This window comes from Oncorhynchus kisutch, unplaced genomic scaffold (genome assembly GCF_002021735.2).
Source record: "Oncorhynchus kisutch isolate 150728-3 unplaced genomic scaffold, Okis_V2 Okis09a-Okis19a_hom, whole genome shotgun sequence".
In the NCBI taxonomy this organism is placed as follows: Eukaryota; Metazoa; Chordata; class Actinopteri; order Salmoniformes; family Salmonidae; genus Oncorhynchus; species Oncorhynchus kisutch.
Window position 1 is genome coordinate 1157132 of NW_022261985.1, and position 14930 is coordinate 1172061.

Sequence of the window (14930 nt, forward strand, 5' to 3'; positions counted from 1 at the left end):
AATGGACTGCTCAGCACTGGACTCCTCACAATTTAACCCCATGCTGCCTTTGTAAGTAGTACCTGAAGAAATCGCAGGCTCTGTAAAACTCTATAGAAACCCTTCCACTCCAGCAGAGAACTACAACCTGTTTTACAAAACTACAAATCCATCTAATGGACTGCTCAGCACTGGGACTCCTCACAATTTAACCCCATGCTGCCTTTGTGCTGCCTTGTACTGTAGGGTGTGTGGCGGGGCACGTTCAGGGACTACACAGCTCCTCCTTCCTCTTCCTCCTCTCTGGGACCATGTCCTGTGCGTCGTTCCCGTCCCAAGGCTGTAGCATGGCTTACTGGCCGCCAGATGCGTCGAACATCTTCTTGCGGCCCTCCATGCCAGACATGGCCTCCCACATTCTTACGCCAGTCAGTCACCTCAGACGTGAGCACCTGAGAGGGAAGAGGAATAAACACTGTGCTGTCAGACATCAACTAGCTTTAGGCGCCCAGGCTTCCTTGTGTTCGTGGAGACTTGTCTCAGTGGCCACATTACAACCTATCCCCATACATGTATAGAGGGGAAAACAAACAATGAGTAGTGCTATGCTAACTCGTGTTTGAATTAGCTAGCTAGCTACTATAAATAGCTAACATTATGGTCGCAGTTACTCTCAGGTTAACCATTAGATGCAAATGCTTGGAGGGTCCATAGTAGCATGGTTTCCAGTACACACCATCTCCGCACAAGCCAGTGCTTACTAGTGCCAGAGAGGTGTCAAATTTCAAGGTGAGCTAACTTAAAAGCTTCAGGAGAAAGGAAGGATGCATTGGTAAAGTATTTGTACATGGCCCAAGTCCCAGTTACCTTGTCTTTGTCCTTGTTGGTGTCTTCCTTTTGACAGACTTGAGGTTGGACCTGAGGTCCATAGAGCCTTTGTGTTTGGTTCCCAGCAAAGGCTCTCATCATCTCGTCTGCAGAGACACGCACCTTCCTCAGGGCGGGCTTCTTAAACTTCCCTCCTAGTCCTGCACCTTCAGCTTCAACTCATGGATCTGTAGATTTCATCGAAATCTACTATTAAATATTATAGCAACTTAGCCAACCCTAGCAACCTCTTCAAGAAGTGGTTGGTTGATACTTGCTGACCTGGGTTCCAATCCTGGGCCAGGGCCAACCCCAGGAACTGGCACAGACCATTGATTTGGGCCCTGACCCAGCTGCCAAACTGAGACTAACACCCATTTGTTGCCTCCACAAGAGGCAGGACCTGAGGATAACATCTCACCCAAGGGCCGAAGACTTACATCTTTGTGTGCTTGGTCACTTGGCCTCACAGGTCGTATCTCTCCTCATCTACCACATCTATCTTTCCATGGAGCTTGCTTACATAGGTCCTGAAAAAAATAGATAACATACTAAGATGAAATATACACAAAAAAAAGGTGATATCTAGAACCTAAAAGGGTTCTTCTTTCGGCTGTCCTCATAGGAGAGATCCTTTGAAAACCCTTTTTTGGTTCCATGTAAACCCTTTCCACAGAGGGCCCTACATGGAACCCAAAAAGGGTTTCTACTGTGGAACCAAAAAGGGTTCTACCTGGAAACCACAAAGGTTTCTTCTATGGGGACAGCCAATAACTCCTTTGGAACCCTTTTGTCTAAGAGTGAAGAATCAAATCTCATTGAGATGCAGTACCAGTCAAAAGTTTGGACACACCTACTCATTCCAGGGTTCTTTATTTTTACTATTTTCTTCATTGTAGAACAGTAGTGAAGACATCAAAACTATGAAATAACACATATGGAATCATGTAGTAACCAAAATAGTGTTAAAACAATCAAATTATATTTTATATTTGAGATTCTTTAGTATCAAATTTCAAATCAAATTGATTTATATAGCCCTTCTTACATCAGTAGCCACCTTTGCCTTGATGACAGCTTTGCACACTCTTGGCATTCTCTCAACCAGCTTCATGAGGTAGTTTCTTGGAATGTATTTCAATAAACAGATGTTGCCTTGTTTAAATTTAATTTGTGGAATTTCTTAATGCATTTCAGCCAATCAGTTGTGGTGTTGTGAAAAGGTAGGGGTGGTATACAGAAGATAGCCCTATTTGGTAAAATACCAAGTCCATATTATGGTAAGAACAGCTCAAATAAGCAAAGAGAAATGACAGTCTATCACTACTTTAAGTCAATTTGGAAATTTCAAGAACTTTAAAAGTTTCTTCAAATGCAGTAGCAAAAACCATCAAGCGCTATGATGAAACTGGCTCTCATGAGGACCGCCACAGGAAAGAAAGACCCAGAGTTACCTCTGCTGCAGAGAATAAGTTAAAGTTACCAGCCTCAGAAATTGCAGCCCAAATAAATGCTTCACAGAGTTCAAGTAACAGACACATCTCAACATCAACTGTTCAGAGGAGACTGCGTGAATCAGGCCTTCATGGTAGAAATGCTTCAAAGAAAACCACTACTAAAGGACACCAATAATAAGAAGAGACTTGCTTGGCCCAATAAACACAAGCAATGAACATTAGACCGGGTGAAATCTGTCCTTTGGTCTGATGAGTCCAAATGTTAGATTTTTGGTTCCAACCGCCGTGTTTTTGTGAGACGCAGAGTAGATGAACGGATGATCTCTGCATTTGTAGTTCCACCGTGAAGCATGGAGGAGGAGGTGTGATGGTGCTTTGCTGGTGACACTGTCTGTGATTTATTTTGAATTCAAGGCACACTTATCCACACTTAACCAGCATGGCTACCTGGTTTTTCAACAGGACAATGATCCAAAACACCTCCCGGCTGTGTAAGGGCTATTGACCAAGAAGGAGAGTGATGGAGTGCTGCATCAGATGACCTCAACCCAGTTGAGATGGTTTGGGGTTGAGTTGTACCACAGAGTGAAGGAAAAGCATACAACAAATGCTCAGCATATGGGGGAACTCCTGCAAGACTGTTGGAAAAGCATTCCAGATGAAGCTGGTTGAGAGAATGACAATAGTGTGCAAAGCTGTCATCAATGCAAGGGGTGCTTACTTTGAAGAATCTAAAATCTAAATTATATTTTGATTTGTTTAACACTTTTTTGGTTGCTAAATGATTCCATGTCATAGTTTTGAGGTCTTCACTATTATTCTACAATGTAGAAATGAGTAAAATAAATAAAAACCCTTGAATAAGTAGGTGTGTCCAAACTTTTACTGGTACTGGATATGTAACAGAATAACCATGCTGGAATATTTACTTGAGTGTTGTCAGTTACAGTCTCATTGTTTAGCTTTGTGATTGGCCCACTAGTTTGGCCCAGTCGTATTGCTTGTCTCTCACCTGTAGCTCAGCCAATGACAGTCCAGAGAACTGCAAGGGGGGCAGTCGCTCTCCCAGGTAGCTCAGTTTCTCCTCATCCCTGTCCTGCGTCTCCTGTTCCAGCTGCTCCATCGCCCTGGTGAGCAGCATGATCTGATTGGACGAGAGAAAGATCCTTCATTCCAGGGGTGGGCCAGAGGCGGAGGACCCAGTCTAATACCACCATGCAGTAGTTAGTCGTCCTCCATGCTTCACGGTGTCACTACAGCTGTATCCGTATAAAGAATGGCTTAGTTATAATCAATGTTAATTGTTAACATAATGCATGGTAATTTACCTTCAGGGAGAGCTTACGCGAAGCCGTAATCTTCGACTTCGGCTGTTGGGAAAAGGACACAATGTTATTGCAAATGTGTGCCCAGTGCTGTATACTTAAAAGTGAAAATCGATTTTGTCAAGATCGGTGACCTATTCATTTAATGGGACATTTTTGTGTTGGCCCAAACAGGTTTAGGTGGTCACACAACTGCCACTCACAAACAAATCTACTATGGACCTAAAGCATTGGCCTACTATTGGGCCTGTTCCTGGACACAACTAGTCCCAGAATGAAAAACTCTTTCAATAGAGATTCTCCATTGAGCAAACGTTTTACTCTCTTTATAGCATAAGGTTTATCCATACAGGGAGCCAGTTACAGTTTAGTCGGAATGTGGTCACTCAAAAAACATTGCCCTTGATTGCTGACAATAACCGATAAGACTGAAGTGGCAACCTTGGGACAAACGTGTTCCCTCTCTAGATAGGGATTAACACTGTTGAACCAGGGCTGTCTCTAGTTCTGGCTCTAGCTCACCTTGTCAATTAACTTGGGATTCATTGGGCCTGGGTTGTCTTGCTCCTACAGGGACAGAGGGAACATGTCAGAACATTGTTCAAAATGATCGAAGTATACACACTTCTATGAGAGGTAGACAGAAAAAACGTGTCTCTTGATGGATTGGACTTTGTTCAACATTGCATGTAAGATTCAACTAGACGTGAAATAAATGCTTGGCATAACATACAAGTCAAAATAGAATTTTGGTGTCCTAAATCTAATATGATGATGATGACGATGGTCATGATGATGATGATCGCGCTGACGGTGAATTTATAAACATTAAAAGACTTACCTCACTTAAATTTGAGGTTTATGGGCACAAAAAGACAAGGAGACACATAAGTAAAAAACAGCATTAGTGAAAAGAAAAACATAATTTGTAACCTGCTGGAGGTACATTACATTGTAATAGGAGACAGACAGACAGACAGACAGACAGACAGACAGACAGACAGACAGACAGACAGACAGACAGACAGACAGACAGACAGACAGACAGACAGACAGACAGACAGACAGACAGACAGACAGACAGACAGACAGACAGACAGACAGACAGTTGCAGCCTTGTCCCCAAGCCCCAACATCATTTTCCCCATGGATTAGGAAAAGGACACTACAGGAAAAAGCCATTCTGCCGCGTATAGCATTGTAGCATCCCCTCAGTTTTAGCTCTGTGTATGGCTAACTGGCAGCTTAACAGAGGTCATTCTGTGTCATTTGCAAGAGAATGTAAGTTGCAAGAGATCCACAATCAGGTAAGAACGGACGTATCATACCCTCAGAAGCAGTTATTCTAACATACAGACATTTTAACATTATAACTAAGGGTCTACAACATGCTGCTACTGTAAGACTTAAATGGTTTATCATCTCACCAAGACAATAGGTAGAACACACGTATCATACTCCCAAAAGCAGTTATTATTACTTACATTACGTACATTTTTACTTAGGCTACAACATGCTACTGTAAGACTCAAATGGCTTGTCATCTCAAGACAATAGGGTCCTCTTCATTATAATAAGGCTTAGCTACAACATGCTGCTACTGTAAGACTCAAATGGCTTGTCATCTCAAGAGAATAGGTCCTCTTCATTATAATAAGGCTTAGGCTACAACATGCTGCTACTGTAAGACTCAAATGGCTTGTCATCTCACGACAATAGGTCCTCTTCATTATAATAAGGCTTAGGCTACAACATGCTGCTACTGTAAGACTCAAATGGCTTGTCATCTCACGACAATAGGTCCTCTTCATTATAATAAGGCTTAGGCTACAACATGCTGCTACTGTAAGACTCAAATGGCTTGTCATCTCAAGACAATAGGTCCTCTTCATTATAATAAGGCTTAGGCTACAACATGCTGCTACTGTAAGACTCAAATGGCTTGTCATCTCAAGACAATAGGTCCTCTTCATTATAATAAGGGCTTAGGCTACAACATGCTACTGTAAGACTCAAATGGCTTGTCATCTCAAGACAAGAGGTCCACTTCATTATAATAAGGCTTAGGCTACAACATGCTGCTACTGTAAGACTCAAATGGCTTGTCATCTCAAGACAATAGGTCCTCTTCATTATAATAAGGCTTAGGCTACAACATGCTGCTACTGTAAGACTCAAATGGCTTGTCATCTCAAGACAATAGGTCCTCTTCATTATAATAAGGCTTAGGCTACAACATGCTGCTACTGTAAGACTCAAATGGCTTGTCATCTCAAGACAATAGGTCCTCTCATTATAATAAGGCTTAGGCTACAACATGCTGCTACTGTAAGACTCAAATGGCTTGTCATCTCAAGACAATAGGTCCATCTTCATTATAATAAGGCTTAGGCTACAACATGCTGCTACTGTAAGACTCAAATGGCTTGTCATCTCAAGACAATAGGTCCTCTTCATTATAATAAGGCTTAGGCTACAACATGCTGCTACTGTAAGACTCAAATGGCTTGTCATCTCAAGACAATAGGTCCTCTTCATTATAATAAGGCTTAGGCTACAACATGCTGCTACTGTAAGACTCAAATGGCTTGTCATCTCAAGACAATAGGTCCTCTTCATTATAATAAGGCTTAGGCTACAACATGCTGCTACTGTAAGACTCAAATGGCTTGTCATCTCAAGACAATAGGTCCTCTTCATTATAATAAGGCTTAGGCTACACATGCTGCTACTGTAAGACTCAAATGGCTTGTCATCTCAAGACAATAGGTCCTCTTCATTATAATAAGGCTTAGGCTACAACATGCTGCTACTGTAAGACTCAAATGGCTTGTCATCTCAAGACAATAGGTCCTCTTCATTATAATAAGGCTTAGGCTACAACATGCTGCCACTGTAAGACTCAAATGGCTTGTCATCTCAAGAGAATAGGTCCTCTTCATTATAATAAGGCTTAGGCTACAACATGCCTGCTACTGTAAGACTCAAATGGCTTGTCATCTCAAGACAATAGGTCCTCTTCATTATAATAAGGCTTAGGCTACAACATGCTGCTACTGTAAGACTCAAATGGCTTGTCATCTCAAGAGAATAGGTCCTCTTCATTATAATAAGGCTTAGGCTACAACATGCTGCTACTGTAAGACTCAAATGGCTTGTCATCTCAAGACAATAGGTCCTCTTCATTATAATAAGGCTTAGGCTACAACATGCTGCTACTGTAAGACTCAAATGGCTTGTCATCTCAAGACAATAGGTCCTCTTCATTATAATAAGGCTTAGGCTACGTATATTTAGAACAGATAATATGATGTATTTTAAACAGATAACACACTGAGGTTGAGCTATACATAATCATTAAAGCGGTAATATTAAAAAATGTACTTGAAGGGAGCTATATGCATAATTAATTACAGTCAAGCCAACCTATTGTCCCAGATAACAATACTCACTCATCAGCCATTATGAAACCTTGGTTGGAAAGAGAAATTTGATTTTGAAATCCAATCCAGGCAATTCAATTAGGGCATCTTCCCTTTGTTGAATTACCTGATCAGCCTGAAACCCTCATTTCAAATCACTGAAAACAGCAACAAAACGCCACCATTCACTTAAGTAATTATTAAGTAAACTAAATAAATTCTTAAGTCATTTACTTAATAAATACTTAAGTTTGATTCTGAATCACAGAATCCCCAACCCAAATGAGTATTACCTGGAATAGGGTGGACCACAGTCGGGTCGGGTACAGTACTCTCTCTCTCTGTCTCGCTCAAACAACAGAGGGATCTGAGACAATGGGGGTGATTTTCTCTTTTATGTGGGTCTGGGGAGGGCTGGGCAGCGGGTGGACAACAGATATAGCCTAGCACCAGAGTCCTGCAGGAATGGGCTGGCTGGACACCAGGGATGAAATATAACCTCCTGTGACATTGTGACAATGCAGGTCAAAATGTAATAATAAATCATGACCAATGCCTTAATGGCATTGTCTGAAAACTCTGTGAATTCCTCTCGCTGCCTTTGCAAAAAGCCCTTGTTCCTATGGAACACTGTAAAATGAACAGGGTAATGTTGTTTGGGTTATTTTGGTGATTTGGAGGATAAATACTCTGTTTCACTTGTGTGGTTTATATTCTCATTAAAGCCTATGAAAGTGATAATCTTGTCTTGAAATGATAAGAATACATGTGTATATTGGTTGTTGTGATTTTGATTATCATTACTAAAATATAAGTAAATGCCGAAATAATGGAAACACCAAAGTAAAGTGTCTTAATATGTTGTTGGCCACCACAAGCCAGAACAGCTTCAATGTGCCTTGGCATAGATTCTACAGGTGTCTGGAACAAGAAATTCCATCCTTTGGTGTTTTGTTGATGGTGGAAACCGCTGGTTCAGGCGCCGCTCCAGAATCTCCCATAAGTGTTCCATTGGGTTGAGATCTGGTGACTGAGACGGCCAGGGCATATGGTTTACATCGTTTTCATGCTCATTAAACCATTCAGTGACCACTCGTGCCCTGTGGATTAGGGAATTGTCATTCTGGAAAAACCACGCCCATCAGGATAGAAATGCCGCACCATAGGTTGAAGGTGATCACTCAGAATAGCTGTGTATTAATTGTATAAAATGATTTTCCATGCCAGGAAAATGCACTCCACATCATAACAGAGCCGCCAGAACCCACATTTACTCAAGTGTTTTTTTTATTTTGGCACTTACCTGTGTATCTTAATAGGCTGCTGTGACAATGTACAGTAGTTGAAGCATTTTTTATTTGATGTGACAGGTTTAATGGAGGTTAATCAGGGACAACAAATCAGAAGGCTCGTGAATGTTTTCCACGGCTATTTCAGGCCCTTGTCAGAGCCTGTTATTGTGATATATGCAGAAGTCAGATGTGATATTTAAGCAATAAAGCACAATGGGGTGTGATATATGGCCAATATACCACGGCTAAGTGCTGTTCTTTTGCATCACGCAACATGGAGTGCCTGGACACAGCCCTTAGCCATGGTATACTGGCCATATACTACAAACCCCCGAGGTGATATTATAAACTGGTTACCAATGAGAGCAGTAAAAACAAATGTTTTGTCATACCTGTGGTTCACGGTCTGATATATCACAGCTGTCAGCCAATCAGCATTCAGGACTCGAAGCACCCAATTTATAATATGCAGCAATACACTGACATTCATTGTTCCAGTAGGATAGTAAAGTTGTCCTCAACTTTAATGATTGGTATATCTGAAGTATTGCTAGGCCCAATGTTCTGGAGCCGGTATTCTATGTGGCTCGAGCTTCTTCTGATCTTGTCTCCCCCCGGCCTCCCTCTCCAGATAATAAAACATGTAGTTATGACAACGGGGACAGGCATGTCCCTCCTGTCACCAGTAATATGCCACATAACTGTTCAACTTCTCCTCCAGACATTCCACATGCTTCCCCTGGCCTATACTGTACATGAGTTGTGTGCAAAATGGCAGCCTATTTATAGTGCACTACTTTTGACCAGGGCATTGGTCAAAAGTAGTGTACTAGGCTACATCTACGCAATAAGGACCGAGAGGGTGTGGTGTATGACCAATACCTCGCCTAAGGGCTGTTGTTAGGCGTAATGGGAAGCCATGGTTTATCAAGAACAGCGTAGCGATACTCCAGATACAACAGTAAAGAAGTCGTTTTATGTCGTCCCGGCTGGAATGCTGTTTTAGCCAATCAGACTACCCGTTTTATGAATAGGGAATGGGGTACCATATTAGATGTGCTCATGGTCTGTCTTTTGGAGTTCAAATGCCAGTAAACACACTCTTATAGTATTTATAAGGAATTTATTATACATTTTATGAGACCATATTTATTATTAGATAGTCAATTGTTGGCATGTCATAAAGTTTCAAGGGATTGGAGGAAATATAGCAGTCAGACACATGAAAACATATCAGTCGCCACAATGCCACTCTGAATCAATCCCCACAATGTGTATAACGTAGCTGTATACTGTAGTGTTTATAGGCCTGTAATGTAGTGTTTGCCCAGGGCTCAGAGCATATACTGGATGGGAACCACAGGGTTCTCATTGATCACCGAGAAAAGGGGTACGAGGGACAGGAACAGGGGTACAGGAGGGGCAACAATGTCCGAGGGGGGTGGAGGCAAATGTTCTGTCATCACTCCCTCAGTGATCCCCAGCAGGTGGGCTGGCTATTTCTGCAGCAACCCGACACACACACACACACACACACACACAGCTATCTGAGACATTCTCAACATGCACTTCTGCTGTCGTTATGATTTCTGTTAGGTACTGACGACTCAATATGTTGCCCCGTACGTGCCTCCGTAATGTGCTTACGCTGATCACCGCAGCCATAACCTGTTCTGTTCATGAGTCCTAGGTTTATTGTCACCTGTGTTTTTGTCATTTGCCTCTTATAAGATGATGCTCTCCTAAGGGGTATACTACGAAGCAGAATCAATGAGCTAACTTACCAGTTGCCTTAGCATTCTGAAATAAATTTGGACAAGTTTGAAATGGCCATGGTCTAATTGATTCAACAACCAATTAGCTTGAATTCGAAAATCATTAGTTATTTCAGGTTGTTTATCAAAGTTAGCTGGCTAACTCATTGATCCTGCTTTGTAGTATACCCCCCTGGTTCATGTCCAGCCCCGTCCAGAATAAACTTTCTACAGATACTCTGAAACAGTTTGTCAAAAAATGTGCTCCAATGCTTTGGTTGCAGGTAGCCTAGAGGTTAGAGCCTAGAGGTTAGAGCCTAGAGGTTAGAGCCTAGAGGTTAGAGCCTAGAGGTTAGAGCCTAGAGGTTAGAGCCTAGAGGTTAGAGCCTAGAGGTTAGAGCCTAGAGGTTAGAGCCTAGAGGTTAGAGCCTAGAGGTTAGAGCCTAGAGGTTAGAGCGTTGGGTCAGTAACTGAAAAGTTTGAATATGAGCTGAGCAAGGCATTAAACCCTAATTTGCTCCCAGGGTGATGTACTACTGAACCTGTAAAACAACACATTTCACTGCACCTATCTGGTGTATGTGACAATATATATATATATATATATATTTTTTTTTTACATATCGAGATTCCAAAAGGGCACCAAACCAGTCTCTGGCATGGGAATCATCTAAGAACACAACAACCTTTATATAGGACGCGATGTGACCTGTTAAAGCCAAAGTCTGCCTTTTGACAGTGAGCAAACAACTGGCAACAACTGCTCTGTCTTTAGTGAACAGCTGACGTAGGTTGAGCCCAATATCATGCCAGGTTATTCTCTGTCCAGGAGGGTGGCTAACCTTGATACTACCCACTAGGGTTCCCTAGTGGGGGGGGGGGGGGGTGACAGATATGGCACATACCCCTGTATGCCTCAGTACCCCCCCTCACTAAATATATCTCTCTGCCCATATCCCCGCAGCGAGCAGGCTAACCAGGCTGTCAAATCCCATAGTTCAAATTCCCTCACGGAACTGGTGGACTTCTACACAGATCTGGCTCTGTCAAGATGCTTAACATTGGAAATTCAGGTTACAACAATGGGCTGATGATGGAATGCATAGACAGTAGTTTCTCTATGTGATGAAATTCATGCCTTCTCCATACTCGGCCTATGGTTGCTTCCCAATAAGCACTCCTTTCTCCCAAAGTGTGCACTTCTTGACTGCCCTTCATGGATTTGACAGGAAGTTACTTTTATAAGAAACTCCCTCAAGGCCATTCCTACACCAATGCTCTTATATTTGTGAGGAGTCGTAACCTAATAACATAGCTGGCATAGAAAGATGCCTTTCACTGAAAATGGAAGTTAGGTTGAAAATACTGTAAAAAAAAAAAAAAAAAGCATCCACTTTCTGCGGAGGGTGGGGAAGTAGTGAATGAGTGCACACTTCAGGAGAAAGGAGAGATTATTGGGATGCAATCTATGAGGGCTAGAAGTTTTTCCTACCATGTGACTTGACCAGGAAAAACTCTGGGCCATAGTTTTAGGTTATTACTAGAGTTGTGCCTGGATGATTTCCTTATCAGCTCATGTGGTCCTACCTCTGAGACAAAGAGCTTATAATGCACTGGCATTCTTAATTAATAACCTCTTATGGCTGGGGGCAGTATTGAGTAGCTTGGATGAATAAGGTGCCCAGAGTAAACTGCCTGCTACTCAGGCCTAGTTGCTAATATATGCATAGTATTAGTAGATTTTGATAGGAAACACCCAGAAGTTTCTAAAACTGTTTGAATGATGTCTGTGAGTATAACAGAACTCATATGGCAGGCAAAATCTTAGATTTGTAGTTTTTCAAGTCATTGCCTATTGAATATACAGTGTCTATGGGGTCATATTGCACTTCCTACGGCTTCCACTAGATGTCAACAGTCTTTAGAACCTTGTTTGAGGCTTCTACTGTGAAGGAGGGGGGAATGAGGGCTGATTGAGTCAGGTGTCTGGCAGAGTGCCATGAGATCATTCAGGAGTGCTCCCATGAGAGGTAGCTGCCTTCCATCGCATTTCTAAAGACAAAGGAATTCTCCGGTTGAAACATTATTGAAGATTTATGTTAAAAACATCCTAAAGATTGATTCTACACATCGTTTGACATGTTTACGAACTGTAATGGAATTTGTGGACTTTTCGTCTGGCCTGCATGTCGTGGATTTGGATTTGTGAACTCAGGGCGCGAACAAAAAGGAGGTATTTGGACATAAATGATGGACTTTATCGAACAAATCAAACATTTATTGTGTAACTGGGTTTCCTGGGAGTGCATTCTGAGGAAGATCATCAAAGGTAAGTAAATATTTATAATACTATTTCTGACTTCTGTTGACTCCACAACATGGCAGATATCTGTGTGGCTTGTTTTTGTGTCTGAGCGCCGTACTCAGATTATTGCATGGTGTGCTTTTTCGGTAAAGCTTTTTTGAAATCTGACACAGGGGTCGCATTAAGGAGAAGTTTGTCTAAAGTTCCACGAATAACACTTGTATTTTCATCAACATTTATGATGGGTATTTCTGTAAATTGATGTGGCTCTCTGCAAAATCACCGGATGTTTTGGAAGCAAAACATTACTGAACGTAACACGCCAATGTAAACTGAGATTTTTGGATATAAATATGAACTTTATCGAAAAAAACATACATGTATTGTGTAACATGAAGTCCTATGAGTGTCATCTGATGAAGATCATCAAAGGTTAGTGATTCATTTGATCTCTATTTCTACTTTCTGTGACTCCTCTCTTTGGCTGGAAAAATGGCTGTGTTTTTCTGTGACTAGGTACTGACCTAACATAATAATTTGGTGTGCTTTCTTCGTAAAGCCTTTTTGAAATCGGACACTGTGGTGGGATTAACAACAACTTTATCTTTAAAATGGTGTAAAATACTTGTATGTTTGAGGAATTTTAATTATGAGATTTCTGTTGTTTTGAATTTAGCGCCCTGCACTCGATCCCGTTAGCGGGATCTAAGCCATAAGAAGTTTAAGGTGCTGAGCATGAAACTTTGACAGGTTTATAGCTGAGTGTGTTTTTAAAATTTTGTTCAAGCATTAAACATCTGCAGTATTCTTGCCATCCTCATCAATTAAAGTATTTCACACTACCATACACACACACACACACACACAGGAATTTCTCTCCTCCGAACACTCGTGAGTGGCTCAGCACTGTGGACACTACAAAAACAACAGACATTTGTGGGCTCAAATGTGTATTATATAGTTTGGTCACAAAGTGTCATTAGACTTCCATTATTATATAGAGTGATTAAAAGCTCATGTCTTTAAACATGGGATGCAATGCATGAGATCATGTTCAATGTATATTTACTCTACCTAATCATATTACTCCAGTCCAGACTATGAAATTGTCCTTTTCTTTGGTTAAGAATTAGATTTCACCATATGTAGGCCTTAAAGGAACTGACCCTTTTTTTAAATTTTCACCTAAAATGACATACCCAAATCTACCTGCCTGTAGCTCAGGACCTGTAGCAAGGATATTCATATTCTTGATACCATTTGAAAGGAAACACTTTGAAGTTTGTGAAAATGTGAAATTAATGTAGGAGAATATAACACATTAGATCTGGTAAAAGATAATACAAACAAAAAACATGCGATTTCTATATTATAATTTTTTTCATCATCTTTGAAATGCAAGAGAAAGGCCATTAAATCACATAGGAGTTTAGGCGCAATTTAGATTTTGGCCACCAGATTGCAGCAGTTTCAGACTGATCCAATGAAGCATTGCATTATTGCACAGAATTTTGTATCAAGTCTAGCCAAATGTGCCGAATTGGTCAATTGATACATTTTCAAGGACATAAGTATAGACAACTTACAAAAAGTATATGGTAATACAAATTTTGAGTTTGCACACTCCCAGGAATGTCATAAATTATGGATAATTAGCTTCCCTGCAGAAAAGACGCTAACCTGTGGGGCCAGACACAACAGGGGTTCAAACTGTAGGACCCAAATCCTACATTTGAATATAAAAAATGATTTTCTCAAGCAAAACTACGCTACATTTTATCTCTGGGACCCTCAAGATGACAAATCAGAGCAAGATTACTGAATGCGAGTACATTATTTACTGTGATAAAAGTTTTGTTGTTGTGCACTCTCCTCAAACAATAGGATGGTATTTTTTCACTGTAATAACTATTGTAAATTGGACACTTCAGTTAGTTAGATTGTCCTGTCAATCAAAAAAATCAGCCTTTGTTTGTACCAAGAAGGGTGTGGCAGAAGGCATCATCACCATTAGTATCCCAATCAATCAAAGAAAAAGATGAGGCAAGCCAACCTGCTGTCATTAAATAGAATATTCCGCAGGGGGCAGCACAAGACTGTGCTAATGGCACCCGTTCACAGCAGGGAGCGAGGCGCATTCTCAGCAGCACAAGAAGCACTTTGTTCCAGAGATAGGGTGGGTTGCAAGGGGAGAGAGAAAGAGGAGGGACCAGCCTGGTCTCATAGACTAGACGTAACATAGTACATTTACATCCGGGACACTCAAATTAGTATGATATGCTATGTTTGGTATGGTTACATAAGACAGAAGGTTACTTAAGGCAAAAACAAAAGTAGGGTGGTTGGTCGGGGTTGATGGGTTGGCATATAACGTGAACGTCTAGCAACTCAAAGGTTGCATTTTAGATCATTAGCAACTTTGCAACTATTACTACTTTTTAGGTCATTTGTACATGTAGGTAGGGGTGAAGTGACTATGCATAGATAATAAACAGCGAGTAGCAGTAGTGTACAAAACAAATGGAGGGG

The 14930-nt window shown here is 41.2% G+C and overlaps 1 protein-coding gene across 1 annotated transcript; it reads right to left on the reverse strand.

The window, feature by feature from the left end:
* Window positions 1-1305: 1305 nt before the first annotated feature.
* Window positions 1306-4195, reverse strand: LOC116360562 (troponin I, slow skeletal muscle-like). Its single transcript, XM_031815364.1, has 4 exons — window positions 4151-4195; window positions 3632-3673; window positions 3316-3447; window positions 1306-1376 (listed from the first exon to the last, which is right to left on the reverse strand). The coding sequence occupies exons 1-4, from the start codon at window positions 4172-4174 to the stop codon at window positions 1332-1334; spliced, it is 243 nt and encodes an 80-aa protein (XP_031671224.1). The 5' UTR covers window positions 4175-4195; the 3' UTR covers window positions 1306-1331.
* Between the last annotated feature and the right edge of the window lie 10735 nt (window positions 4196-14930).